Source organism: Lissotriton helveticus, chromosome 8 (assembly GCF_964261635.1).
Source record: "Lissotriton helveticus chromosome 8, aLisHel1.1, whole genome shotgun sequence".
NCBI lineage: Eukaryota > Metazoa > Chordata > Amphibia > Caudata > Salamandridae > Lissotriton > Lissotriton helveticus.
This window is the reverse complement of record NC_136069.1, coordinates 1,400,066,959-1,400,094,564: the sequence shown is the minus strand read 5'-3', so window position 1 is coordinate 1,400,094,564 and position 27,606 is coordinate 1,400,066,959. Positions and strand designations below refer to the sequence as shown.

General features: G+C 46.5%; 1 protein-coding gene across 3 annotated transcripts in view; it reads right to left on the bottom strand.

Annotated features, from left to right (window-relative positions):
- Positions 1-27,606, bottom strand: part of USP25 (ubiquitin specific peptidase 25) — a 528,720-nt gene that overhangs the window by 273,256 nt on the left and 227,858 nt on the right. For all 3 annotated transcript variants that reach the window (XM_078658355.1, XM_078658353.1, XM_078658354.1), the window contains exons 11-12: positions 10,301-10,428; positions 10,121-10,216 (exon numbers count right to left, since the gene is read on the bottom strand). In XM_078658355.1, the coding sequence (XP_078514481.1) occupies positions 10,121-10,216; positions 10,301-10,428 (224 nt within the window). The remainder of the gene's footprint in view (positions 1-10,120; positions 10,217-10,300; positions 10,429-27,606) is intronic.

Below are 27,606 nucleotides of genomic sequence, written 5' to 3'. Positions count from 1 at the left end.
ACTGATCTGTTACTAAGTCATGTCCAGAAAACCTATTAGGCATTAAAACACTGAAAGAGTTAGGTGCAGTTATATGCTGTTCCCCAGAGGGAATACGTCTGTTCCTACGTGACTTTAAGGGTCACTATGTATTACGAGATTTTGATCCCAGATTGTCTAATGTTCCGCAGCATCTATGGGCGCAAGGTCCAACTGATGTAGGTTACATGCAAATCACACCCCATCGTGTGACTCTCAAGCCAGGTGTGGTGTTACCACGAATCAGACAGTACAGATTGCCACCTGAGGCTGTAGCAGCCTTATCCAAAATTATTGACGAGCTCATCGCTCAAGGAGTAGTTGTAGAAACTGACTCCAATGTATGCAATTCTCCGATCATTCCAGTCATGAAACGTACTGATCCAAATGCACCCCCAGTATATCGATTAGTGATTGACCTACGAGAACTTAATAAATGTATCATTCCCCAGTATCCAGTTGTCCCAGATATCTCTTCCCTATTAACAGCCATTGATTCCGAAGCTTCATTTTTCACTGTCATAGACCTCAAGAACGCATTTTTCAGTGTCCCCATTCATCCAGACAGCCAGTTTCTTTTCGGATTCTGTTTAAATGGAAGGAGCTATATGTTCACACGAGCTCCTCAAGGTTTCACAGAAAGTCCTAGTATTTACAGTCAAGCACTCAAGAGACAACTAGACAACATTCACATGCCAACTGACACTGCCCTGCTCCAGTATGTCGATGATCTACTGATCACAGCCCGTTCTGAACGTGCTTGCGAGCGAGCATCCCTTACAGTCTTGTATTTCCTAGCCGAGATGGGGCACAAGGTGTCCCCTTCTAAGCTTCAATTCTGTGTCCAGCAAGTGGTCTACTTAGGACACTTACTGTCCAAGAGGGGTAGGCAGTTGACACCAGACCGTATCCAGTTAATAGCGAGTCTTCCTCAGCCCAAGACCCAGAAGGAGGTACGTGCTTTTATCGGCCTTACTTCTTATTGTAGACAATGGATTCCTCAGTATGCATTCCTAGCCAAACCACTGATACAGTTAACGACACAGGAGGCAGCCGTATCGACTGTCCTCCCTTGGACATCTGAACATACACTCAGTTTCAATGAGTTAAAGAAAGCCCTATGTCAAGCTCCAGTTCTAGCTACACCAAACTACAGTAAGCCTTTTACACTTTTCGTCACAGAACGCGAAGGTACAGCATTATCTGTTCTCACACAAGATCAAGCAGGACAATACAAGCCCTGTGCTTATTTTTCGAGCACATTAGATCCTGTAGCCCAGGCTCTGCCTGCGTGCCTCAAGTCAGTTGCAGCCACAGCCCTAGCTATCAGACAAAGTGATTCCATAGTCTTAGGACATACCTTGACAGTACAAGTTCCACATTCCGTGGAAGTTCTTTTAAACCGAACACAAACTCAGCACTTGACAATTGCACGTTTAACAGGTTATGAATTGACACTGTTTCAGCCACACATAGAAATCAGACGCTGCAACATCCTGAACCCTGCTACACTGTTACCATCAGTTAATTCAAATTCTGACACACACGACTGTGTGGAAGTAGTTAACATTACGACAAAGCCAAGACAAGATCTGACAGATATTCCGTTACCAGATCCCGACCTGACACTTTATGTGGATGGTTCATGCATGAGAACAAGTACAGGAGAACTAGTCGCCGCGTATGCAGTGACTACCGACACCGAGGTTATTGAAACACACCGTATTGACACCCTGTCCGCTCAAACAGCAGAGCTAGTTGCTCTGACACAAGCCTGCATACACGCTAAGAACCGGAAAGTTAATGTTTACACAGATTCACGCTACGCATTCGGAGTTGTACACGACTTTGGAGTGCTCTGGCAGGAGAGAGGTTTCATGACTTCTCATGGAACCAAGATTCAGCATGGTCTCCTTATTCAAGCTCTGTTAGATGCCATACATTTACCGACATCCATTGCTATCATGAAGTGCAAAGCACATACGAAAGTTACTGACATTATTTCCCAGGGTAACGATCTAGCAGATCGCACAGCCAAGCTTACAGCACAGACTCCAGACATTCCAGTCAACATGACACACACTCCAGATCCGACTACATGCATGACAGTTAAGGACCCTACTCAAGATGTCATAGATATCCAGTTACACGCTACTCCCGATGAAATCAAGAAATGGTCCGAACAAGGAGGGGTCCAGACAGATCAAGGATGGTTAACGAAGGGTAGAGCCACATGGTTTCTCCCCGACTCTATGGTTCAAGTCATTATCAATACCGCACATAGTCCAGCACATTTAGGAGAAAAAGCTATGTTAGACAGTATCCAGAACATCTGGTTCAACAAGCATTTACGAGCTGCAGCCAAGCAGAAAGTCCGTACCTGTATGATATGTTGTCAGTTTAATCCAGGTAAAAGTGTCCCGGTGGAACAAGGGGGATTCCAGCCTCCTGACCACCCTTTTGAAGTCCTCCAGATGGATTATATTCAGATGGAGCGATGTCGAGGTTTCAAGTATGTCCTTGTAGTTGTATGCGCTTTGTCCAGGTGGACAGAAGCATATCCAGTCCCAGATTACACAGCCGCGACCACTGCCAAGCAGTTGGTTCGTGAGTTCTTCCCCCGTTATGGACTCCCTAGAGTCGTATATTCTGATAACGGCCAGCCATTCTCATCAGAGTTAATGAAGCATGTTTCCCTCTTGTTAGGATACCAGTGGAAGTTCCATTGTGTACGCCATCCTGAAGCAGCCGGTCTCGTAGAGAGACATAACCAGACCCTGAAAATCCGCATCGCTAAAGTGTGTAAAGAGAAAGGTGTGGACTGGCTAGTAGCTCTGCCAGTTGCCCTGTTCTATATGCGCATGGTCGCACATTCCAGATCAGGTCTGTCCCCGTACGAGGTCGTATTCGGCCGCCCCCCTAACATGTGGGGTACTCCTAGACCCCGAAGTATTACCGATGTTTCAAGTAATATGCTGACAGATTACCTAGCTTCCTTGATGTCTGCCCTCAACTCTTGTCGTTCACAGGTTGCCGCCGCATTTCCAGACAATACCGAGGTGGCACCGCATGAAATCGTTCCAGGATCCATGGTCCTTGTCCGGAATTTTGACCGCTCAAGTCCGCTGGAGCCTCGTTGGAAGGAGCCCCGACAGGTCCTCCTCGCCACCCGTACAGCCGTGAAGTTGGAAGGTCGCAAAGGCTGGGTGCACCTTTCGCACGTGAAGAGGTTTTATGGACTGAAACCCGTCTCAAAGAACATTTCCCAGGATTTGAAGGATTGCCAAAATATTGTTCTCAAGGACTGTCCCGCAAAAGACATTGCTACAAACCCTCCCCTGTTAGAGAAAACTCCGCAACAGGAGTATAAACTCAAGTTAAGGTCTAGTAAAATAAGTCAGCCAGTTTGATTGTCTAAGTCCTCCCCTAGATGAAACGGTTAGACTGTTTCTGACATGTATAAAATAGACCCCCATAGTGAGAGAGTTAGTCAAAACTCAATCCGATGTATCATTTTTCTATGTTTCATATTATTTCTCAGCATTATGATTTCCTGCACCAGTTATGCATTTTACCTGTGTTTCCCAGTTCTTCATGTAAATAAGTCTGCTAATGCTACAGTAGAACACACGTTTAGTGATCTGCCTCCTCATGAACTCTCTTACCGCCTCGCTATGCGAAATAATTCTTTTATCCGCATGTTACATTATTCACACCAGACCAGCAATGCCACTAATTGTTGGGTGTGTGGTCGACTCCCCCCTTTCCAGACACCGAAGGGAGTTCTGCCACTCTTTCCTTATCCATTTTCACATAATGGTTCGTGTGGAGCATGGTCCACGTTAACGTCATCCTCAACAGATATGTCTTTTCTTAACAGTACATGTTTTCCAGACAAGCAAGGTCTCCCCCACAGAATCGGGTTAGATCTAGAAAATGAAGTTTACAATTTAGGTAATTATTCTTCGAATTTCATGGTCCTGAATGTTCAGTCTGATTCCACTCCAGATTTACCTGCAATTTCAGTACTACCAGTCAAAGGCGAATTATGTGTCCGAAATAATGGTTCCGTACATGTAGGACATAGTGATTGTACTACTATTGTCAAGTATAGTGACAGTAGGAAATCTATTTTCAAAGCTTCACGTCATTCTTATTTTATTTGTGGTCAAACTGCATATGTTCGTCTGCCCCTCGATTGGGAGGGAACCTGTTACATTGCCTTCCTACTGCCACCAGTTTTCCTAGCCCCATCTGATTATCATAGAAACACACATCTAGTACACATTAGACATAGAAGGGAGTCCCCAATTGTCGATTATACTGAAACTGCCCTAGAACAGTATACAGATTTCAACAGAGGTTTCTTTTTCTTTATAGGACCTATCCAGAATAGTAAACTAATCCGCAGGTTAACCAGAACCCTTGAAGCTGTAGTCAATGAGACTGCCTCTGCTCTAGGTAACTTAACCGAAGAGCAATCTGCTATGAGATTTGTCGTTTTACAGGATCGTCTCGTCCTTGACGTCATATTGGCCGATAGGGGCGGGGCCTGTAGAGTCATCGGATCTAGTTGCTGCATTTTCATTCCAAATAACGCGCCGTCTGTTTATTCAGCTATAACCAGACTTCATAAAATTGCCCATCTGTTACACCAAGATCCAGGCACCTGGACATGGTCCGGTTGGTTCTGGAATATAATTTCCGCCTGGGGATGGAAAGTCTTGTCCTTTCTAGGTATTGCAGTAGCGATCATATTCAGCTGCTGCCTCTGTATACAATGTGGCCCTGCGATTTGCGGCATTTGTGCTACCTCTTGTATTCCTAGTCCCAAGCCCCGTTCTAAATCCCGTTCCAAAAGAATTCGAGACGAGCAAATGATACTGTATGAAATGATAGATGGTATCATGAATATTGATGTTTCCTGAAGGAAACGTAGTGACAAGGAGGGAATGTGGAAAAGTAAATTTTGCCATGTTCTGTGTCCCTACGTGTCATCCATCATATGTTATGTGTGCATGATTAAATATGCATATGTATTCCCCATGTTCGATTCAAGACGCAATTACAGTTGTGTCCATCTCTAGTATGCCAGTTTCCAGTTCTCGTGAATACTACGAATATCAGGCCTATGTAAAGCTACGCTGCCACGTTTCTCAGTGAGCACGTTATTCCATTATAAAATCCCCGTTTCTAGGCCTCAAAAGGGCCTGGACACCAGATTCAGCTCCTGTCTCCTGAAGCCCTCGCTGAGGAGCGACACGGCCCCCACCTGTATCCTCGACCCTTCACTTACTTCCTGCCTCGCAGTGCCCGGTTCAGCTTGGCCCTGCCTCTGAGTCTGCCAAGAATATGTTATGATTCCAGTTATCAGTTCAGCCCTCCTTCCCTGCATTCCTAAAGCTACTGAACTGCATCAATAGTTTCCGTCATGGTCTAGCCTTTACGGCCCCACGTTAGAGAAATACTGTATTAATGGTCATTTAATATTCTTCATCACGCACTACATGTAGAATAATGCATGGTCCATTCTTAGAATCAAGTTAGCCTTTCCCCTCCTGACTTCTAGTTTATATCAACATGTTCTCTAAACATCAGATACTAGATACTGCTTAGGTACATGTCGCCCTGACTCTCCAGACTTCAGTCTCTGCTCCTAGCACAGAGTTCATAGCCCCCAGCTTCTCCTAGTGATACGTCATTGCTAGTTTGCGCGCACCATCAGGTTAGAGGTCCCGGGTCCTCAGGTAGCCCCCTCCATGGTTTCCGCCCCATTCATGACATATTCTGTTACGTTTGCATCACATGTCTATGTATACGCCCTGTTACACCTCTTTTCACCCTTATCTTTCGCGACTGCTACGCGTCACGCCTTTTGCTCCACCCACCGCTACGCCTATTGCAATGTAATGCTATGTGTTTGCGTTATGTATATATGCTCATGTACTGTTATTAAAAAGTTATCCTGACGCCGTCATTCCCGATCCTGTCCCCGGCAGCTGCCATCCTATTCCCGTGCAGGTCGTCCTGTTCCTGTCCTTATGCTGTATTAAACCTGCAAAACTCCTACTACCTCGAATCTTGACTCTTATTTATTGAGCTATCTGTTATTCATTTATTCATTCAAAAATAGGGTATTATTTATTTATTTACCACAGAACAGTCCAGCCCGAACTGCCAAGCCATGCCTTCCCTGGACCAGAAACAAGCTTCCGAGGACCAGTTTCTGGCATTACAGCCGTCTTCAGCCCGGCTTGCTTGAATCCAGTGGCAAAGTGAGCAAGGGACTCACGTCTGAGCATACCCTGCCACACTTATGGCGGCCAAAGCGGTACAAAAGGGGGTGGTTCTGAAGGCACACCTGAAGAGATCGTAACCGATAATGGTTCACATTTTATTGCTCATGATTTAGAAGCATTTTTGAATAATTTAGAGGTGAAACATATATTAGTTCCTTTGTATAGTCCAGCCTCTAATGGTTTGGTGGAGCGAGCTAATCGCTTTCTTAAAGAAAGTGTGCAAACTGCAATAGCCAATGGTTTAAATGTTTCTTCTTTCCTAGTCCAAAAAGTTTGAAATGACAACAAAATCCACACAGTACTACTGGAGTTGCTCCTTTTATTTTGTTAAGGGGTCGCATGCCTTCTTCTAAACTAAATCCTAATTCGTTACTTGAAAAATTCAGTCAAGTTCCTGTTGATTTAACAAAAATTAGGCATCATGTGAAACATAAGCAAGAAATATATAAACAAAATGATGACAAATGTATGCATGTTTCAGATAAAAGTTTGTCTCCTGGTGATTGGGTTATTATTAAAAAACCCATTAAAGTATCCAAAGGTCAGTCAAAATGTTCTGCTCCTGTCCAAGTTTTAAGAGTTTCTCGCATGGCTGTTCTCTTGCAAGATAGAGGATGGTGGAATATAAATGCTCTGGTTAAAATAACCAAGAATCAAGCAAGTATTATTATTGAAAACAAACCTAACAATATTGTGAATGATCATTCTGGTTCAGATTGGTTTGGTGTCTATGACAATGTCAATACGTCCAACACAATTCCTAATTCCAGGTGACCGAGATTCCAAGTTTGTGAATCATCGTCTCAGTGCTTAAGCTGTTTGTTCCAGTACAGGAGAAGGTGATAGTAGAACTGGAATAAATGCTAGTGGAAGAGTCAGAAGTGTACCTGTACGCTTCTGTGATTATATTATGCATTCATGTTCTTATTTTGTTTAAGTTTCTTTTGTTTTATTTATTTGTACATGAGTTTCTTTTCTTCCTTATTCAAAGGGGGATGTGAGCAGTGAGGTAAGATATAGTTGTTAGATATATATATGTATGTCTCTTTAATGAAAGGTTGTTTTCCTTCAACCTCTTTGACATAGTGATGTTCTAGAATGTACTTGGATAATGTCAGATGATGCCTTGCTGTTGATGTGAACAGCCGTGGGTCTATCTATTGGAATAAACCTGACTTCTAATCTTATTGGAAGATTCCTGGATTTAACTGATTTCTTATAAGCATTTAACTACTACAAGGACGCTCTGTAAGACTTATTAGGTCAAGCTTCATATTCAATCTCAACCCCAGAACTGGGTGTATGCTTGGTGTAGTATGATGAAGAATGCTCGAAGCCAGGTAGCTTTTCCATGTAAGTTTACTGAGTAGCAGGATACATAGTAGAGTGAGCAATCCTTAAATCAGAGTGTAAGCAAGAGCCTAAGCGAGAGCCCCACCAGGAGGAGCCTCCCTGCTGCGTAGCCCATCCACCAAATGATTCACGTACGCAAACATTCCAAACAACAACATTCTGTCAAGCAGTCAATCTGGCTGAGCAGTAGGATACCACACTTGGTCCATTTAAAAATGAATATCAGTCCTCTCAGTGTGTGACCCACACTAGGTTCGGTGACTAAAGGGTGCAGCCGGATTCTTTTTTGTAGGGTTTAGTGGGGATCCCACTAATGAAGGGTGAATGGCATATTTAAACGAGCTGTGTTTATTTCTGCTAATTCCTCTACAATTTGGACTTGGTGAGAAAGTCTTGCACTGCAGGGTCTGAGCGGTGAAGTGGGGTACAATAAGTTGGGACAGCAGTTACCAGAATAACTTGTGAAAGTTGCCAGCCCAGTTTAATTTCTTTGACCTTGTTTTCACAGAAAAAGTGACTATGTGCAAGCCTGTAGGCATTACATAGAGGTGGTCTAGCTTAGGTGAACGGAGGAACAACCACTGCAGCCACACCGTAAAATGAATGGTGGGAGTAGTTGCAGATTACAGTAAAGGAGTACAGCTTTACCAGCACTCTTAGCAGACAGAGTTAACTAGCCGTTCACTTTAAAAGGTCCAAGCAGTCGCCTTTAACTTTCGTCAACATGGATTGTGGTAGTACTTAAAGTGTAAAGTGTCACTGGTGTTATCACAGGTGTGTGCCTTTTGTAAGGCGCAACCGCACTGCGATACACAGAGCTGACATTTTTGACTTGTGGCAATCATTATTGTAGTAGTACATAATGTACTTTCAACAAGGTAATGGCTGTTCGTGTAAAAAGTCAGAGTAGGTCTATCTACACTGAGGTACTCTCCTGTCTTCATAACCTTCGATTTTCATTAATGTTCTTGGTAGGAAGTTCATCTTGTTAAGTGTCACCAAAGTTGAAAGCTCTAGAAAAACTCAAAGGCTAAAATACTCAAGTGCATATTCCATCAAAGGAACACACTGGTGCAGACCACTGGCACCAGCAGGGATAAGCTTCAAAGACGACAAAACAAGGCAGTAGATAAAGCATCGCAGGCGTGGCCATTTATCAAGAGCCCACAAATTCGAGCACAATTTTCAAAGACATCAACACAGTTTATTATACTACTCATACTAGGAAAAAAAATGGGCCGCCTGCTTTCCCCGGCAAAAAAAAACTTTGCTTGAGATGCCAGTCTTTCCGGGCTGCAAGGTGCTTACCGATGGGAAGCTTGCTGACCTCTCAGATCCTTTATAACATAAGGGATGGCTCTATAAGATGGGAGCCCAGATTTGAGAGTGCAGCTAAGTCTATTAACTGTATGCTGCTGGATAGGGAAAGCACGATTCAGAGTATTGACAGTTTGAGGATCTGGATAAGACAGGTTAGGGAATGTTTTATATGATTTGTAGGGGTTGTAATGATTTCCAAGTACTGAACAGCCTCCACCTCCGGACCTTGCCTCTCTTTCTCTCCCTCTCACTCTTTTTCTTTCCCTCTCTCTTTCTCAGAGTTCAAGAAGGGACTCAAGACCTAGCTGTTCTACGGAGTTACCCGCAGAAGCAGACTTCAGTGCCTGAATACCCGTGTGGGTGATTAGAAGCGCTTTACACCTGCTTTTTGATGGAAGTTGTTATCTAAATGTTAGCTAGAAGGCAATAAGCTTAGAGTGCTGGAGTTGACTATCTGGAGAGCAAATCTAACGTTCAGAGTTTTTTTTTTTAAAGGCCACGATAGGTTATTGGAATCTTTGCTATGCAGGTGGTGTTATTTATTAAGTGCACATACACGGAGTCCTCCTGAAACTATGGACAGAGTAAAACAAAACAAAAAGAAGTAAAAGACAAACCAATAAACAGTGGCTAGAGATGACAAATAGAAAGGCCTAGCTAGGCGTGTGATTGATAAAGTCAGAAGAAAACAAAAACTTTCAGAGCAGTCATTAGAGCCCCCAAATTAGTTTTGTTACTCAGATGCTGTGGGAGATCATCCAAAGTTTGGAAAAGACTGTAATAGAGCGCGGCTGAGAAAATACAGCGGAGGCTGGTGGATTGGTGAGTGAACATTTTGCAACTGGCAAAGAGGTGGATCCCAGTAGTGCATGCATTGTATGCTCTTCGCAGATTTAAAGAAATAAAACATTCAGATTGTTAAGAATAAAAGCAGTTAAAACTGAAAATACTATGTTGCGATGAAACTTCTACTTCTCAAGTTTTAGGTGAAGGAGTGGAATGGAGCAAAGAAAGAGTAGAAAGCGGGGATGAGCAGGAAGGAGAAAAGGGAACAGAATAGGCCATCAAATAAAACTTCTTATGCTACTGAGTTCTTCTATTATTCCATATGAAGCAGCATTTGTACGTACCGTTCAAGTCTCTGCTGTAATACTGTGAGCTGGTCCTTCAGCCTCTTAATTTCATCCCGTTTAATTCGAGTGATTTCTCGATTCCGGTGCATGTACCTGTTGGGAACAAAGAATCCTCTGGTGTTACACAGTATTGCCGAAACTCACATTAAAAGGAAAGGGACATGGTTTACATCCTACCTGTCCATGTAGAGAAGCGATGGGAACTCAAGCTTATGGTGGATCTTCTCCGGCCTTCCCAAAGCCTGATTAAATTCGAATCGGGAGAGCTCAAAGGTCAACACGGGAGGAAGTTCGGTGAACCAGTGCTAAGGGAAAGGGGGGCAAAAGTAATTCACAATGATTTGAATATTTGTTAATACATTGAATGGGTTTTTCATTTACTTCATCAGGTGAGAAAGTGTAGAAGCTGTGTTGCAGTAGGAATATCACTTATTCTGACAATCTATTATAAAGTTACGTCACAAAGTCTTTGCAGCAGAGCCACAATAGATGGAGGTCACATTTAGCACATTGAAGCCAGCTAATTTAAAGATTCAGCAGCACAGAGAGGACGAGGAGATCACATCCTGGGCATGAGACAAAAGACCAAATGATAGCACAGCACATTTGATCATGAATAGTTGTGGTGAATAAGCAGAAAAATTAAAAGGAGGGCTATGTTAAAGGTGAATTTTAAACATAAAAATTATGCAACCAAAATGGAGGGTTGGGGGGTGGTGCAAAGTAACTGCCGCAGACCAGAGACATTGGGCTTCAGCTGGCAACTGGCAAAAACACACTAATGTTTTCAGAGTTAGTGGAGACCAGACTGAAGATAAGACCTATCTGCAAAATTGACACGTGTCTCAAAAATGCCACAACCTTGGGCAGAGCAAACTGTTCACTCTGGAAGACACTCGCGTGCACAGCTCAGGTGAAAGCTTCTGGTACTCCTTCCAAAGTTAAGTGTTAACAAGGTAACCCCTCAAGAGAACAAACACCATCATCTAATCCTGAAGTTTGCACAGGCACAACACCTCGGACAGTAATCCAAAGTGCAGTAGAGAAAATGATGGCACAACTTCACCTGTGAATGGGTACCACTGCTCGCAGAGGAAGCGGAGAATAATCCAGAGTGCAGTAGAGAAAATGATGGCACAATGTCACCTGTAAATGGGTACCACTGCTCGCAGAGGAAGCGGAGATACAACAGTATCGCCTGGAAGTTCTGCTGCACTATAGGATGCGAGACCGCAGAACTTGTTCCTCTAGTCATCTCCTAATGAGGAGAAAGGTGAGGAGAAAAAGAGGCAAGGACGATGTAGCAGGATTAGCGGCGTGATGGAGGTAAGATGGTTCCCAATTTATGATAGTGAAGAACCCCTATATGGTCTTTCACAGAAGGATTCTCCGGTAAAAGTCAAAAGCTAGTCACTGTAAGACAGTATCCAGCATTTGAACCCAAGTTTTGCAGATCTACGCAAGTCAATTACACAAACGTTATGGGGGGGGGGGGATTCAACTAATACAATAGGTGCTTCTCACAGAAACAATTAATGAAAATGCAAGCCTGGTAAATTACTGCTACAGAAAAGTAACAAAGTCCTCACAGACGTAGAAAGATGGCAAGAGGGGAGTTGAAGACGATTACCAAATGGTATCAAAATAGTGCTGCCTTGGGAAAAGATGGTGGGAGGCCAAACCCAGAGTAAGGTGCAAAAAAGAAGCACAGACCGCTGCAGCCCCTTCCGGGCAGCAGCTAATATTAGACATACAACAGACATGCATGGGAGTAAGAGGATTAATAAGCAATTTCCAGCTGTATTTTCTTAATAGAATTAAGAGAAAAGGGATAGCTCTGTAAATGGTGGATGCAGCATTCACATACAAAGGTCGTTCAACATACACTTGTTTGTTTTTAACACACAATTGTTAGCTTTACCTACAATTTCCAATAACTAGATTAAAACAAGTATGTTTGCAAAATAAAGCCCAAACTCTTTCGTAGTGATTTAAGCTTCGATACTAAACCGTTGATTACTGATTTGCCAAACGCCCATCATATATTTCTCAAAGTTTCAGTAACAGAACATATAAACTGGACATTTTAAACACATGTTTCAGGGAAAACAGACAACAAAACGAACTCTTGAATTTAAAAAAAAAACTAGAGGAAAACACGGGCACTTGAATAAAACAGCTTCTGAAAGCTTCTGAAATCAGCAACTCAAGAAAACAGCGTTTTTTGTGGGGGGGTTTTGCATAGCAAAGCATTATAGACTCAAAAAGTTTGCAAATCCTGCCATCTAGTGGTTTCGTAAGAAAAGTTACCTCAAAAATTCACCCGTAGTGAGAAAGTTTTCGTTATATCAATGTCGCCACACCTTAGCCGCTGATTCACCAAAATGTCTCTACTCAGCTATTTGTGAACTGTCTAACCTTTTATTATATCTGTGACCTGTCATTCTCACCAGTTGCTGTCTCTTTCTCAATCTCATCCCTGCTGTCCATCTTAAACGTCTTTCACACTGATCTGATAACACGCGTCTCCCCTCATCTGGCTTTCTAACCTGTTCCGTCTCTTTTTTACTTATAACCTGTTTCTGTCTCTCTCCAAACTGTGTAACCACTCTCCATCGTCATACTCAACGGTGACACTTTATCACCGCTCTCTCAACTGCCTCACTTCTCTCATTATCACTTTTTCACCTATCCGCCTACCCGACTCTCCGAGATGTCTTTCTAACCCGTCTCTTCGTCACGCCTGTCTCATACCAGCCTTCCCCTTCATGTATTTACTTGACAGTCTTCCAAGCAAACTCGACCGTTCAAGCAGCTCTCCGCCAACATTCGACAGTAAGCTTAACCCGAAGGGTCCAAATAGAGCGTGGACCAGAACAATGGAGCGGAAGGGGCGTGGTGATCGAGAGGGTAAGGAATATACCATTCTGGTTATCAGTGATTAGGGTGACCAACTGGCATTGGTGCAAATTCAGGACAGTGAGTGTAAAAATTCAGGACAAAGGGTCAAAATTCAGGACACAAATTCAGGACAGGAGGTCAAAATTCAGGACAAAACTTCAGGACAATTGGATAAGTTTTACAGACACATCAGAAGTCGCGCAATAGTATATAAGTAAGCCCAGCCATATCCAAACATATTCAACCATTTGCAAACCTATCCATCATGTATCCTTCCACCTATCCTTTCACTCATCCATCCCTTCATCCATCCTTTATCCATCCATCCACCCTTTATCCATCCATCCACCCTTTCACCCTAGCCATCTGTACACTCATCCATCCACTCTTCTACCCATCCATCCATTCACTCATCCATCCAGGCATTTACCCTTTCACCCATCCAGCCATCCTATCACTTACTCATCCATCCACCCAGTCACTCATCCTTCCACCCATCCACCCTTTCAGTCATCCATCATCCTCCCTTTCTGTCTCCATCGTCCCTTTCACTTAGCAATCTTTCCTTCCATCCATCCATCCACCCACCCACCCACCCACCCATCCATCTACTCATCCACTCATGAATCCATCCATTGACCCTATCACTCATCCATCCTTTCTCTCATCCATTTATCCTTTCACTCCTTCACTCATCTATTCATCCTTTAGTCCATCTACCCTCCCTTTCACTCACTCATCCATCCTTACATCCACTCTTTCACTCATCTGTCCATCCATTCATTCTTGCACTTATCAATTAATCAATCCATCCATCATTTCACTCATCCATCCACCCACCCACTCACTCATCCACCTTTTCACTCATCCATCCTTTCACTCATCCATCCACTTTTACCCATCCAGCTACCCTTCCGCCCATACATCCAGCTATTTACCTTTTTTCCCTTCCATCCTTCCACCACTCACTCATCAATCCATCCATCCATCCATCCATCCATCCATCCATCCTCTTTTATTATCAATCTATTCAATCTTTCATTCATCCACTCACCCTTTCACTAATTCATCCAGACATCCACCCATCCCTTCACTTACTCACTCGCCCACCTTTTCATATTCATTTTGAGCTGAGTCTTTTTGAGCTGCAGGAGCTATTCCTGGACTGGGACAGAAGCCACCCAGGGCAGAGACAGTATCCACCACAGGGGGGTGGGGGGGGAGGAACAGGAGCCATCACTGGGGGGGAGGGGGAACAGGATCCACCAGGGTGGGCATGCTGTATTCTAGTATCATCTTGGTCTCTTCCAGGGTGGGGTAGGGCTCCTCGCCCCCTCCTGGACAAGACGAGGTCAGTCTCTTTCCAAAATGTTAGTTTTGCCATCCCCCACTGTGATGTACAGTACTTACAGGAGATACTCCAAGAGAACTGATTTAACAGATTGTCCTCCATACTTTGTTAATCAGTGTGGGTGCGATTGTGCAATTTCTTTATTTTATTACATTAAAAGACTTCATGTTTGAAGAATCGAGGTTTACAATTTAGTGAGTTTATTTATTTATTTTATTTATTTTTATTTAATGCATTTTTATAAAGCGCGGACTTTACCCGAAGGTGTCAGAGAACTGTTGTAGGAATAGAACAAACAAAAATAGCTTGAACAGAGTGTACAAGCAAAAGTAAGAATAAATAGGACGCATTTTACAATGACTAAAGACAGTAATCAAGCTCTGTGCTGTGAAGAGAACCACGTGCTGCCTCGGTGTAATGCAGTCTACTACTTTGGGTGTGCTTGGTTGGAAGGATGTTGAATTGCTGTGTGTTTGTGTTGGAAGTGTTTTTGGTGTTGTGCCTAATGACCAAAGTGATACACTTATCTTGTCACCTGTAGCATCGTCTGCATGGAAGGGTGAGAGGTAGCACACCTGAGCATCATATTTGAGTCAGATTAGATGGGTGTGGGAGTGTCAGGGGAGTGTTTTGCTGGCGTGCGTGACAGTGCGTTGCACTTCTCTGTCTTGCTGGTGTGACTTATTAGCTGGGGGTCGTGCAATGAACAAGCAGTATTAATCTCTTTGCCGCCCAATCCCACCCACGATAGCCAATGAATGCTGGACACTTTGTTTGCAGCTTCTAGTCCGAGCTGTAAAAAAATGTTTTAAAAAAAAATCTGTCCTATTTGACTTTGCTCCAAACTTTGTTATGTTGTGACACCCAGAGGATATGTGGAAACTTCCTCCTCCTTCCTCCGGTTGTAGGATGTTTGGGGCCCTAGGCAGAAAGGGAATGTCCCACACAAATTGCAGAGACATGACGCATTCAGGGCTGTTTGCATCCATCTGAATAGATGCCCCTGCACCTGAAGCTGCAGCCCGTCCCTCTCATTCACCTTCAAGCACCTCTTAACAGGTCATCAAGGGCAGGAGGTGTGAGGGGTGGGGGCGGCAGCTTTAAGAGCAGGGGCATCTATTCAGATGCAAACAGCCCTGAATGCGTCGTGTCAAGTCAGGAAGGGAGGGAGGTGAGTAGAAGCTGATTCGGCTTTAGGGAGGTGCGACCGTGCCCGGTTAAAATTACGGACAAATGGTGTCCGTTAAAGAATCCTTCACAGACAACGGACAGATGGCCGAAATTACGGACTGTCCGTGAAATTTACGGACGGTTGGTCACCCTATCAGTGTTCCCCACAGTGCACCCTGACTGGGTGGAAATATTGTTTTTCCGAGTGTCTGATGAAAGGCGGAGCTGCCTCTGCCCGTACAGTTTTCACATCCTACGGACACATTGTTTTTTTAGTTTTTCATAGCTTCACGAACCTTTCATTAAACAGTACAGTGCAATAAAAAAATAAAAAAACATTTTCAGTGTCTGCCTGTTCCTTAGGCCGACCCCGTGAATACCCAGTAGTGGCTACATGCCTTGATCTTATTGTTTCTGGCCTTTTAACCCTTTGTATTCACATTTACCGTATTCTTGGGTATATAGGCACAATTACCTCATCCAATTCATTTCAACGGGTCCTGCAATAGTATGCTAGAGTGATGCAGTTCCGGTAATGTTCGAAGGTACTGTGCTAGTGTAGTGACCTGGGTCTGGTGCACTAGGACCCTGCACTCACTTGACCAAGGGGAGGGGACAGAGACCAGACACCACTTCCGGTCAGGAGTGAGGAGGGCATTTACTGGACATGAGGGCAGAGGGCACAGCCGTGCATGTGGTTATGGACGTGCATGTGGGCACGGAGATACGCAACGAATAAAGAAACAGATAATAAGCACCTACCAGTCTCCGAGTGAGTTACTCCAAGAACACGACAACTGGCATCGAAGGTGGGATCAGGAGTCATCACCAGAAGCGTGTGCCTCGCCCACACGGAGCCAGGAGCCCATCCTGGTCTGCCGATCGACGATTTGACGTCGGGAGTACCCCCGACCACAGAAGACATCGAAACCAGGAGCCTACCCTGGTTTGTCGGGCCACAAAGAAATAAGACACGAAATCAGGAGCCTAGCCTGGTCTGTCGGGCCACAAAGAAAGACGACACGAAATCAGGAGCTCACCCTGATCGCAAGATAGATGGAGCCAGGAGCCCACCCTGGTCAATGTGCAGCGTCGACAGCGACATCGGGAGCCCACCCCGGCCACATCGAGGAGAGTGAGGTAAGGAAAAAACGAAAAAAAAACAACCGATAGTGGAGAAAGCCGCCTGCTGACTGAAGGAGAACGAGCATCCCGCCTTTGAGATTGAACCCGAAATCTCGCAAGACCTCAGTGGCCATCTTGGAGTCAGGCAGGACCGTCAATGGAGAGCTGAGGAAAGCCCGGCGCCCATTTTAAAGTCAGGCAAGTCGACAGATAGCAAATCTCGCCCACAGAAGTCCAGCGACCATCTTAGAGCAGGCATTCACCAACTTAGCTAGAAATTCCTCCGGGACCACCTTACTCCACTTGAGTGTGTACCCATTTTGCCTACCCAGCATCACGTCCTGAGCTTCATGGGTAGGGGGCAGATCTTTTTGCCATACCACAAATGGATTATCCATCTCAAGGATTTGTAGGAGATGATCGCTCATTGGTGAATCCAAAATCTTATATCCACTTAATTTGTGGCCATAGCTATTTGAACAGATAGTGAAATCAATGGTGGTTGATGCTCCCCTACCAATAAAGGTCAGGGCAAATGATGTTGGTTGATGGGCCACTTCATTTGCATATCCCAAATCATAATTAAATAATATCTCATTTAGCAGATCCCCAATCAGAGTATGATCAAAATGTGTGAGATTAATGTCTTGCTCTAATATTAAACCACAAATGCCTTTTTTGCCCTTTTTACATAGTGGACAATTAAAATCCACCCCCCACAATATCATTACTTCCTTCCCCTTGCTATCTATTTCACACTGTAAATCATTACTTCGCATTTTCGATATGTCCTGTATCGCACTACTTGGAATATTATTATGAAAATTTATGATAATGACACTTGCTCCCCTCCTAGTGTCAATTACCATTGTATGATAAAAATTACATTGAGGGTGGAATCGTACCCTCTCATATGACAAATGATTTGAGAGGAACGTAATTAAGCCACCTTTAGGTCTCCCATAAGTTTTATAGCCGTTCATATGTATAGGTTCGACGGTCCAAGTTTCCTGTAAGGCCACAACATCATGATTATCTATAACAGTTTCCCAAGAAGGATTGGTCATTTTCTGTCTTAGGCCTGCGACGTTCCAAAACATCACGCTACAGGTTTCTTTATTCTTATTTCCTGCTACCGAATCAGTGACGGCGTTGCCCATTTCCTTTCCATTTTCTTCTAAATTACTTTTACCATGGGCTTTTTTAAGTACAGGGAATTGACCATCCTGACTCTTATGTCCTGCTCCATTTTTACATATATTAGTCTCCTTCTCCAGGTTTAAGCTACTTACAGTAGTATCGGGCACATCCTGTCGGGAGCTACTGCCAATAGAGTTTGGGGGAGTACATGAAGAAGTGATGCCAAGGGGGACCATTTCACACTCTGGGCGTCAATCGACAGCCTCTAAGTTACTGAACCGGTTGTAACAAGGAATCAAAGATGGAACAAATTGTGAACCCATCCATTCTGCCCTATGCTGCTGTCCAGAATGAGGGGTTCTCCCGGCCCTTCGTTGCACTAAGGTCCATCCATCGTCTCCACCCCCCTCCCCAGCTGTTTGGGTTAGAATTCCTATACAATTCATGCCCCCTCCCTCCCCTGGGGTAGTTTAGGTCCCTAGTCCAGCTCCATCTATTGTCCGTTTGCTCTATGGGGATATAGAAATAGGACAGAGGTCTGGCCACAATTGATGATTCATAATTTCTTGATTCCCGTGAGCAAATATAATCCACCGTGTCAGGGTCTTCAAAGGTTACAACCACACAGTCCCCATGAGATCTTTTTCTATTGTGCCCCACCCAGGGAACCCTCCGAACCATTAAGATGTTACTTCTTATTGCTGGTGGTAAAGGGTGGTTAGAATTTAACCAGTGTGACACCTTATTTCTCAGTGCACAGTAGGGTTCTGTGATTTGAGTAGCCAGTTCTGGAACCCCAGTCAGGACCACCACGTAGGGGCATGCTTCTGGAGGTAAATTGATGCTTCTACGTTTTTCGGCCCTGTCTGGCTGAGATTTATCGGAATTATCAACGGGTACAATAGGATTAACCGGTTTATCTATGGTTGCTATGATTGCAGGGGTAGGTGTTGCACAAGCTATACTTGTTTCCGAAGAAATCTGCGTTAATAAGGGGGTTTTAGGTGCTGCTTTTTTCCCTCCCTCTGCACTTTTTTTGGATGTTTGTTGTTTATTAGCCGGCAAAATTGCTGATGTTACTCTTTTTGCCTGACCAATATACTGTGCTTTTATATCTTTCTGCAATTCATTAAGTTTGGTTTCTATCCCATGGAGCCTTTCTTCTAGAGGGGTAAGTAAAGATGTAATTAGGGTCGTAAGGGTACATATTAATGGATCTTCCCCTTCTCCTATTATACTTACACTATTAGATGTGGAACTATTAGAAAAAATATCAGATAGTGTATCGTCTAGGGTAGTATCCTCAAAAATAGTCATGGCCGTGGTTTTACACCCAGCCTCTTCTTTCCCAGACACCTCCCCAGTAGTTCCCATCACTTTCTCTCTACTACAGGCCTCACTAGTCCCGTCTACATTTGGTGTTTTTGCCTTCTTGGAGGTACGAATATTCTTATCAGTGTGCTTATTTTTTGGGATTGCCCCCTCCCTTTTCCCTCTTATTTGAGTATTACTACTATCATCCTGGGTGTCTAATAGTGTTGTGTTCACAACATTCACTGAGGGTGCCAAGGCCTGAGAGTCTTGAGCGATTAAGTCTAGGAGAGCAGGCTGAGTATAGGCAATATCATGAACCTCCGCACATGTCTGGATGGCAGTAGATTTATTTGAGGTATTTTCAGGGCTTCGTGCTGAGGCAATGTGACCCATAGATGACCTCTTGGCAAATACCAGATCTTGTGATACCCTTCTCTCCATAAGCACAATTCCTTGATCTATCAAGGTATTTGTGCGTACTATAAAGTCATCTAGTGTTCCCGTCAACTTTTTTCCTCCCGCTGCAGCCTTACTTCTTGTTTCGCGTGTCATATTTGAAAGCTAGGGATATCAAGGTTTACAGTGTATGACAGAACTATTCTATTCAATCACTATGATATGTTCCCAGTACAGTTAATCAGAAAGGATCCTCAAAACGGGCCCACAGATCAGAGGTAGCAAGTAATCACGTAATCAGTATCAATAAATCCAAATAATGGGTAGACAATAAGAGATAAAGCGGTAGCTTACAATTTCGTAGTCCTCAGGTATACTAGCAACTAGGGTCTCTGGCCCAGCCCAGTCTCCTCAGGCCTCTGAGGGCCTCAGAGGGCACGCCCTTTGCCCGGGCTTAACCCGGCGCACACCCGCGCGCGTCCCGCGATGCGGGAGCTCTGTTCTTCCTTTTGATGCGCTGCCAGGCGCCAAAACGAGTGGTGGGCGTGGTCAGCCGCGGGGATCGCCGGGGGTTGTGGTCTCCCCTCTCAGCGGCCGCGCACAGATGAAAAAGTGCGGCGGCGGCAGAGGAGACCGGGAGAAAGCTTCTGGCAATAACGTGTAGGCCCAGGTGAGCAGGACAGCGTGTGGAGAGAGTCAGTATATGCTGCAGAGAGCACCCACTCCTTTGCAGCTCTGTTCTTCCTTTTGATGCGCCGCCTGGCGCCAAAACGAGTGGTGGGCGTGGTCAGCCGCGGGGATCGCCGGGGGTTGTGGTCTCCCCTCTCAGCGGCCGCGCACAGATGAAAAAGTGCGACGGCGGCGGAGGAGACCGAGAGAAAGCTTCTGGCAATAACGTGTAGGCCCAGGTGAGCAGGACAGCGTGTGGAGAGAGTCAGTATATGCTGCAGAGAGCTTCGGCAATTCAAACGCTACATGCGCGCCACAGACATCGCTGAGGCTAAACATGTTGTTCTCTTTTTAAATTTCGTGGGGGATGAAGTGGAGTACCTGCTCATAACAGTCCCCAGCGATCAAATAGCGACGTACAAGGGACTGATACAGTGCCTTACAGAGAAGTTGGACCCGCAAAGAAACATTGACTTTGAGAGGCATACATTCAACACCATGTGTCAACGAGCAGAGGAGTCCCTTCGCCACTTCGCAACAAGACTGCGAAAACTAGTAACATATTGAGAGTTTGACAAGTTCGACAATGAACAAGGGATATGACTGTGCATCATCGAAGACTGCCAGTTGGTGGAGCTCCGTGCACGCATATTGAAAGAACCAACGAAGCTGGAGAAAATACGGACAATGGCCCGAGCAGAAGCAAGAGCAACGACGCATTTCAAACAGATGGAGCTTGGTAAAGATAGAAGGGCGGGGGGCGGAGCTAGCTCGCGACGAAGATGGCTGCTTGAGCTTAGCTCTCCGCAAAGCAGATAACAATCCTCCAAATAGTCTGCAGTATCCCTAGACACATACCCGGCGAGTTGAGAGGTGCCATCGTAAGGAGCCCGGACACAGCGGATCCGATTCATACGGAGGTCCGCTGCCGGCAAGGGTTGCTGTGGCGCAGTGAAGCCGGGAGCCTTGAGGGCTGCAAAGCGATGGGCTCGGGTGCCGACTGCGGCGGGACGACGTCGCTCTGTGTGCGGCTTCCTGGCTGGGAGCTGCGGGGGGTTGGGGGGGAGCCCCGAGAAGCCTGGAAGTGCAGGTCGGTGCGCACCCGGCGAGGACCGGAATTGCCGTGGCTGCGGAGGGGACGGCCTGGGGAAGCCTCCTTGTCCCCCCGGAAGAGGGGCCCCCTGCTGCTGGGACTCCACGCGCTGGCCGGGACTTGGAGAAAGAGACAGCTGTGCTGAGGCAAGACATGCATAGAAGGCCAGGGAGCTGGTAATCCTGCAAGGCTGGTGGTGTATAGCGGGAAGAGAACAGAGGGACAGAGACCCCTAAATGCGGGTGCACCTACCTGGCCCAGAGGAATATACGTGAGCCGAGCAACGGCACAATCTCAATAGTGCTTGTGGACATAGGGACTGGGGCGTGGCCTACTACATATAGTCTGCGTGGGCCTTGCTTGGTGTGCTGAAGACCCCCTGAAAACCTGGTTGCGAGTGGTGCTAAGACTCAGCGACCATGGGCAGAGGGGACTAAACAACCCAAGCTCTCATTTAACCAGAAAAGATCTAAATCGCATGACGCCACGTCGGGCGAGGCCTCCAGACCGCCACCTCCCCAGACTGAAAAATCGGACACAGACATACGGACTATTCTTAAATCGACCGCCACGGGCAATAAGGAGAAGTTTATCAAGAGGCTGTTGGTAACATTGCTGGGGGAAGGAGTGTTTTACACAATGTTTGTGGTGGAGATGGCGCACCGTTCCCTGGGACCACGACCACCGGTTGGGGGCCCGCCAAGGACGATCATGGCAAAGCTACTGAACTATCGTGATAGGGATGTGGCGCTTCGCATGGCCCGTGAAAAGAAAGTCCTGAGATATGAGGGCTCTGAACTATCTCTGAACCCAGATTTCACGGCTCGCGTCCAGGAGGCGCGCAGGCACTTTGTTTCCAGCAGCTGCGAGAACTCGGCGTTTACTACGCCATGCTTTACTCTGCAAAATTAAGGGTGAACAGACAGGGTAGTTTGCACATCTTCACGGACCCCAAAGTGTTGCAGCAGGCGATTAAATCCTGGGCTAAGGAGCACCGCAGCAGCCCGGAGGAGTCTCAACGTGAGTAGTAAGCTGGTGGCACGCTGGATGATCAGGACTGACCTGTATTAACTAGGTGTACAAGATGAGTATGGGGTTTGAGTTGGCTGGGAAAACGTAGTGGAAGGGCCACATGCGCTGCTCCCCGGCTCATAATACGAGGTTGGAGTTCCCTACGCCTGCTGAAGGGTTACTGTTCAGGGGAGATGGAACATCGAGACAGGACCGGTCTGTATATTAGACATGTTTGTGTTTATGTTCAATGCCACTGGGAGGCGGGGGTTCCTAGAATTCGGGTAATGTTGTGTTGGAGGAATTATCCTTAGGATCCAGGGAGCGGGGCGACCGCAGGGTTGAGCACGACACACAGAGGGGATACTGTTTACTATTTTTTATGGCGTTTGTTGGTAGGGGCTAGGCAATGTATGCATAGTTGAGGGCTAAAGTGCGACAGACGGAGCTACCTCTGCCCACGAGTGCCTGGCACACTGGTTCACTTCGTGGTAGGGTCTGGAGGGAGGAAGGGGAGGGGGGTGAGAGGGCAGGGATTCTGGAGTTTCATGCGGTCGAGTTGGGGGTGGTCAGCTGTGGGTGGAGGGAGAGGATGCTTGGGGGGACAGTTGGAGGACTGATGTAGGGGGAGGGAGGCATTTTTTGGGGGGATTGTTGATGCACCACACATGTACTTGCAATACCACGCAACACAGACACCGAACAGGCATTGGTGCGGATGGCGCGTGACACAGGCAGCACTCGTCATCCGATAGACTCCCTCCGGGCCATGTCATGGAATGTTAGAGGTCTTAATGACCACCGCAAATTGCAGAAGGTGCTAAGGTACCTGAACAGTCAGAATGTGGATGTGGCCCTGCTACCACCATTGAGCCCTATGCTTCAAAGAAGGGGACTGCAGGGGCACATTAACTCGGCGGGCTTCACCTCACATGTTAGGGGGGTATTGACTTGGGTGAACCCCAGATCGACTCTCAAGCTGGTACTGTTACATGATGACGTAGAGGGGCGATATGTGATTTCCAACTGTCAGGGGAGGGGCCTCAACTTAACAGTGGTGAATATATATGGTCCCAACTATGACAGCCTTGAGCTCTTTCCGGCGCTGGCTGCCGTCACCAAGCAGTTTCGCAACACACAGTTTGTATGGGGAGGCGACTTCAACCTGATATGTAACCCAGAGTTGGACAGGTCAGCGGGGGCCCCCAGAAGACCGGTTGCAGCAGCACGAATGTTGGACAGCAAAATGGTCCGCATGGACCTTGAGGATGTTTGGCGAGTGGGGAATACTGATAAGGGCGGCTTTACACATTATTCAGCTTTCCATTACTTTCATACGTGCATTGACTACTGGCTTGTGTCTTCACTTTTGCTGGATCAGATCCGCCATTGCGTGGTACTCCCGCGTACTCTCTGACCACTCCCCACTGCTGATGGTGCTGGCCACTCCGAAGTCCACCATCCCGCCATTTACGTGGCGGTTTCCTCCCTACTCTTTGCTGAACACGGTATTCAGGGATGATCTCGCTGAGGCCATAGAATCATTCTTTGATATAAATGTGGGTTCCGTGGATAGTTTCCAGACTGTCTGGGAGACATTCAAAGTATACATAAGAGGCATAGCAATGTCCAAACATTCGGGGGGCCTCAGAGCTAGAGCTGTCAGGAAGAGGTTATCTGACCTAGAGTGAAGGCTGACAGACCTGGAGCGACAGCAGGTCGAGAGAGGGAATGCAGAATTAGATACGGAGATTAAGAAACTGATAGATGAATACCACGACGCAGCCGACAGTGAACTGAAGCACATGGGGAAATATGCGTTAGAACGTACGTATGGGGAGGGAGATAGGTTCGGCTCGGTGCTTGCACGGATTATGAAGCCGAAGCGTGGTAAGGTGCAGATCTCTGAAATTAGATCTGCTGAGTGCACTGTTCTCACGGAGGAATCGGATAGCGCTGAACGCTTCAAACAATTTTATGCTGAATTATACACCTCCCGCCTGGAAGCGCGGACGAGCAGATACTGGATTATCTGGAGCATATTAAGCGGTCTGTCCTCTCTGATACGCATAGGGAGTTCTTAATGCAGCCTATAGAAAAGGATGAGATTTCTGAGGCTCTGGAGGGTATGAAGACTACGAGTGCACCAGGGACAGACTGCCTGACTGTGACTTTCTATAAAACCTTCCTGGACCTGCTGTTGCCACACCGGTCCGCTCTATTCGATATGTGCGTCATTGGTACTATGCCGCCGTCAATGAGGGAGGCTCTGTTGGTTGCCATTCCCAAGCAGGGAAACCCCCCTGATGAGGGCGGCTCGTACCGTCCCCTATCTCTACCCAATGTGGACACCAAGATATACGCTAAGGTTTTAGCAAATAGGCTGGCTCTACTGTCTGCGGACTTGGTGGCACCAGAACAGGCCGGATTTATTCCGAACAGGAACCTCACATACAAAGTGAGGACAGAGTTCGGTACTATGCAACACGTGAAACAAGAGAACAAGGCAATAGCAGTATTTCTCGACATGGAAAAGGCTTTCGACTGTGGAGTGGGCCTTTATGAGGCAGGTCCTGTTGAGAATGGGGCTGGGGACAGTCTTTTTACAACTAATAGGGGTGCTATACCACCGCCCGACGGCGCACATTCGCTTGGGAGATTTGGTCATGGAGCCAATCTCCATATCCAGAGGGACCAGGCAGGGCTGCCCCATGTCCCCGCTGCTGTATGCCCTGGTGGCGGAACCGCTGGCATGTGCTCTGCACGAGTACCATAGCAATAAAGTCATAGGGTTTCCTACGTATAGGATAGTAGTGTCAACCTACGCGGACGATACCCTCCTGTATGTTTGCGACCCCGAAAATAACAACGTCGGTCATAAGGGAAGTGGTACATTTTGGTGCTCTATCGGGACTGAAGGTCAATTGGGCGAAGTCGACTGTTTTCCCTCTCACCCCGGTTACGTCGGAATTTGAAATGGAATACCCACTGCAATGGACCACTGATTCCATCCGACATTTGAGCAGTAAGCTGCATATGGATTCTGACACAGTGTTTAGGGAGAACTATGGTACAGCTATTGCCAAACTGGAGGATGACGTGGAAATATAGGCTAGACTCCCCTTGTCCCTGATGGGCCGTATTTCCATTATGAAAATGGTGGTCTTGCCTAGGATGTTGTTCCTTTTCATGAACTTTCCGATAGTCTTGCCCCAAATCTTTTTTCTTAGGCTTCATCAGCCTATGATAAAGCCAGCCTGGGCGGGCAAGCAAGCTAGAGTAAAATGGAAGGTCCTTACGCTACCGTCATATGGGTGGACCAGGGGCACCGGACTTTGAGGTGTATTACCGAATAACACAGGGGGCACAAGCCCACTCCTGGATACATAGGGGGGCAATGTCCCGTACCTCCGCAGGGAACGACTGTTCGCGGACCCCTATCCGCTGCCAGCTATGATATTTGAGCCAATAGATCGACGAACGGGTATTAATTCGACCCGCCACATCCTACAGCAACAGGCAGGTGCATTGCTCTACTACCCATACATGCCGACTGAGTGGACGCTGTGGCCATGCAGACATAATGGGGCGTTGCGTGCACTGTCGAAAGCAACGGCAGGGGATTTATTTCATGAGGGAATGGTAAAGACGTGGCAACAGGTGGAAGAGACAGCGTGTGAGCACACTATGCTAGATAGATTCCAGTTCTACAGAGTGCGCGGGGCATTGTGCGATTTGTTGGGAGAAGACTTCGCAGAACCCCCTGAGGTGAAGGAACTGACGCATGTGATCAGGACTGAGTCCCCTCGCAAGATGATCACTGCATTATACAAGTTACTCTTGGCGCACAGAGAGCATGGTTATACAGCGGCCCGACTGGCCTGGCAAAGGGACTTGCAAATAACAGATGACTCCATGTGGTCATACTGCTGTCAACACTAGAAAGATTTCACTCCATGGTAGGCACCATCTCATACATTTTAAGTATTACTACACCCCGGAGCGGCTCTGCAGATACGGTCTACGTGAGGAGGCAGCTTGCGAAAGATGCCAAGCACCAGAGGCAGACTTCTTGCATCTGGCGTGGCAGTGCCCTGGGATCTAAGCATACTGGGTGGAAGTGTTTAAGGAATTGGAGGCGGTGATCGAGCTGGAACTCTCCCCTGACCCTACGATGGCACTGCTAGGATACACGAAGAAATTACCCAAGACGGTTAGGCAGCTGGTAGATATGAGGTTTCTCATGGCCAAGCGCAGAATAGCACTATGCTGGATGAAAAGCCCGGTACCGACACTTAGGCAATGGTCACACGACCTACTATACTGTTGTACACAATCTGAACATTATAATGAGCTGCTCCCGCCTCGTAGCAGGCCTAAGAATTTTTTGGGACTATATACAGCATACAGGCTGGGCAAGACCGATGGACCGATGACGGGGGAGGATATGGTCGCAGAGGAGAGGGGGCCAACAGATCTAGACCCGGAGGGGAGAACAGAGGACACCCGAAGATGGAAAAGTGTGGCACAGTCACGTGAAGTCCACACCTATGAGGTACACGGTTAACATGGGTCCAAGGGGGTGGGAAGCGCGAGCTTAATGTATGAAGAATTGGCCTGGTACCCCGCATTGGAGCAGGTTGTTGTCTTGCTGGGTGAGGAGAATGGCTGAGGCTGTATAGAGGGCAGCAGGTATACGACCAGGTAACAGGGGCTACTCAATGACATTCTCGCTGCCCAGTTGGGTTGTTGGCACTCAGGCTGTGTAAACTAAAATTAGCAATGGATTGTTGACCGAAAGGCCGGGTACGTGTGTTTGGTGTACTGGCGGGGTGAAGATTCTTATAAGCACCGCTGTGTTTTAAAAATGCTTTATAAATAAAGAAGGGCGGAACAAGCGAACCACATAACAGGAAACAACAAGGACAGCACACTGCCAACGAATAGGCAGGAAAGAACGTGCTACAGATGCGGCCTTCAATTCCTACACGTCTGTGCATGCCCGGCAATGAGCCAGGAATGCAGGAAGTGCAACAGAGACAATAACTTTGCAAGTGCTTGCATGAGTAGACAGTTCAAAAGTGAGTGAGATAGACCGTCAAGACCACGATCAGTAACGAGCAGATATGCCAGGCACATGGAGACGGCAAATGGCAGCTCCTCAAATGAATCCGAAGGAACAGTCGCGTCAGAAAGGGCGGAACAACTGTATCTGATGTCGGATATACCCACGGAAGGACGAAGGCCAGAGCACATTAACACTATGGAGAAGCATCAGATCAAGAAAACAGCAACAGTGGAGACTGAAGTAGG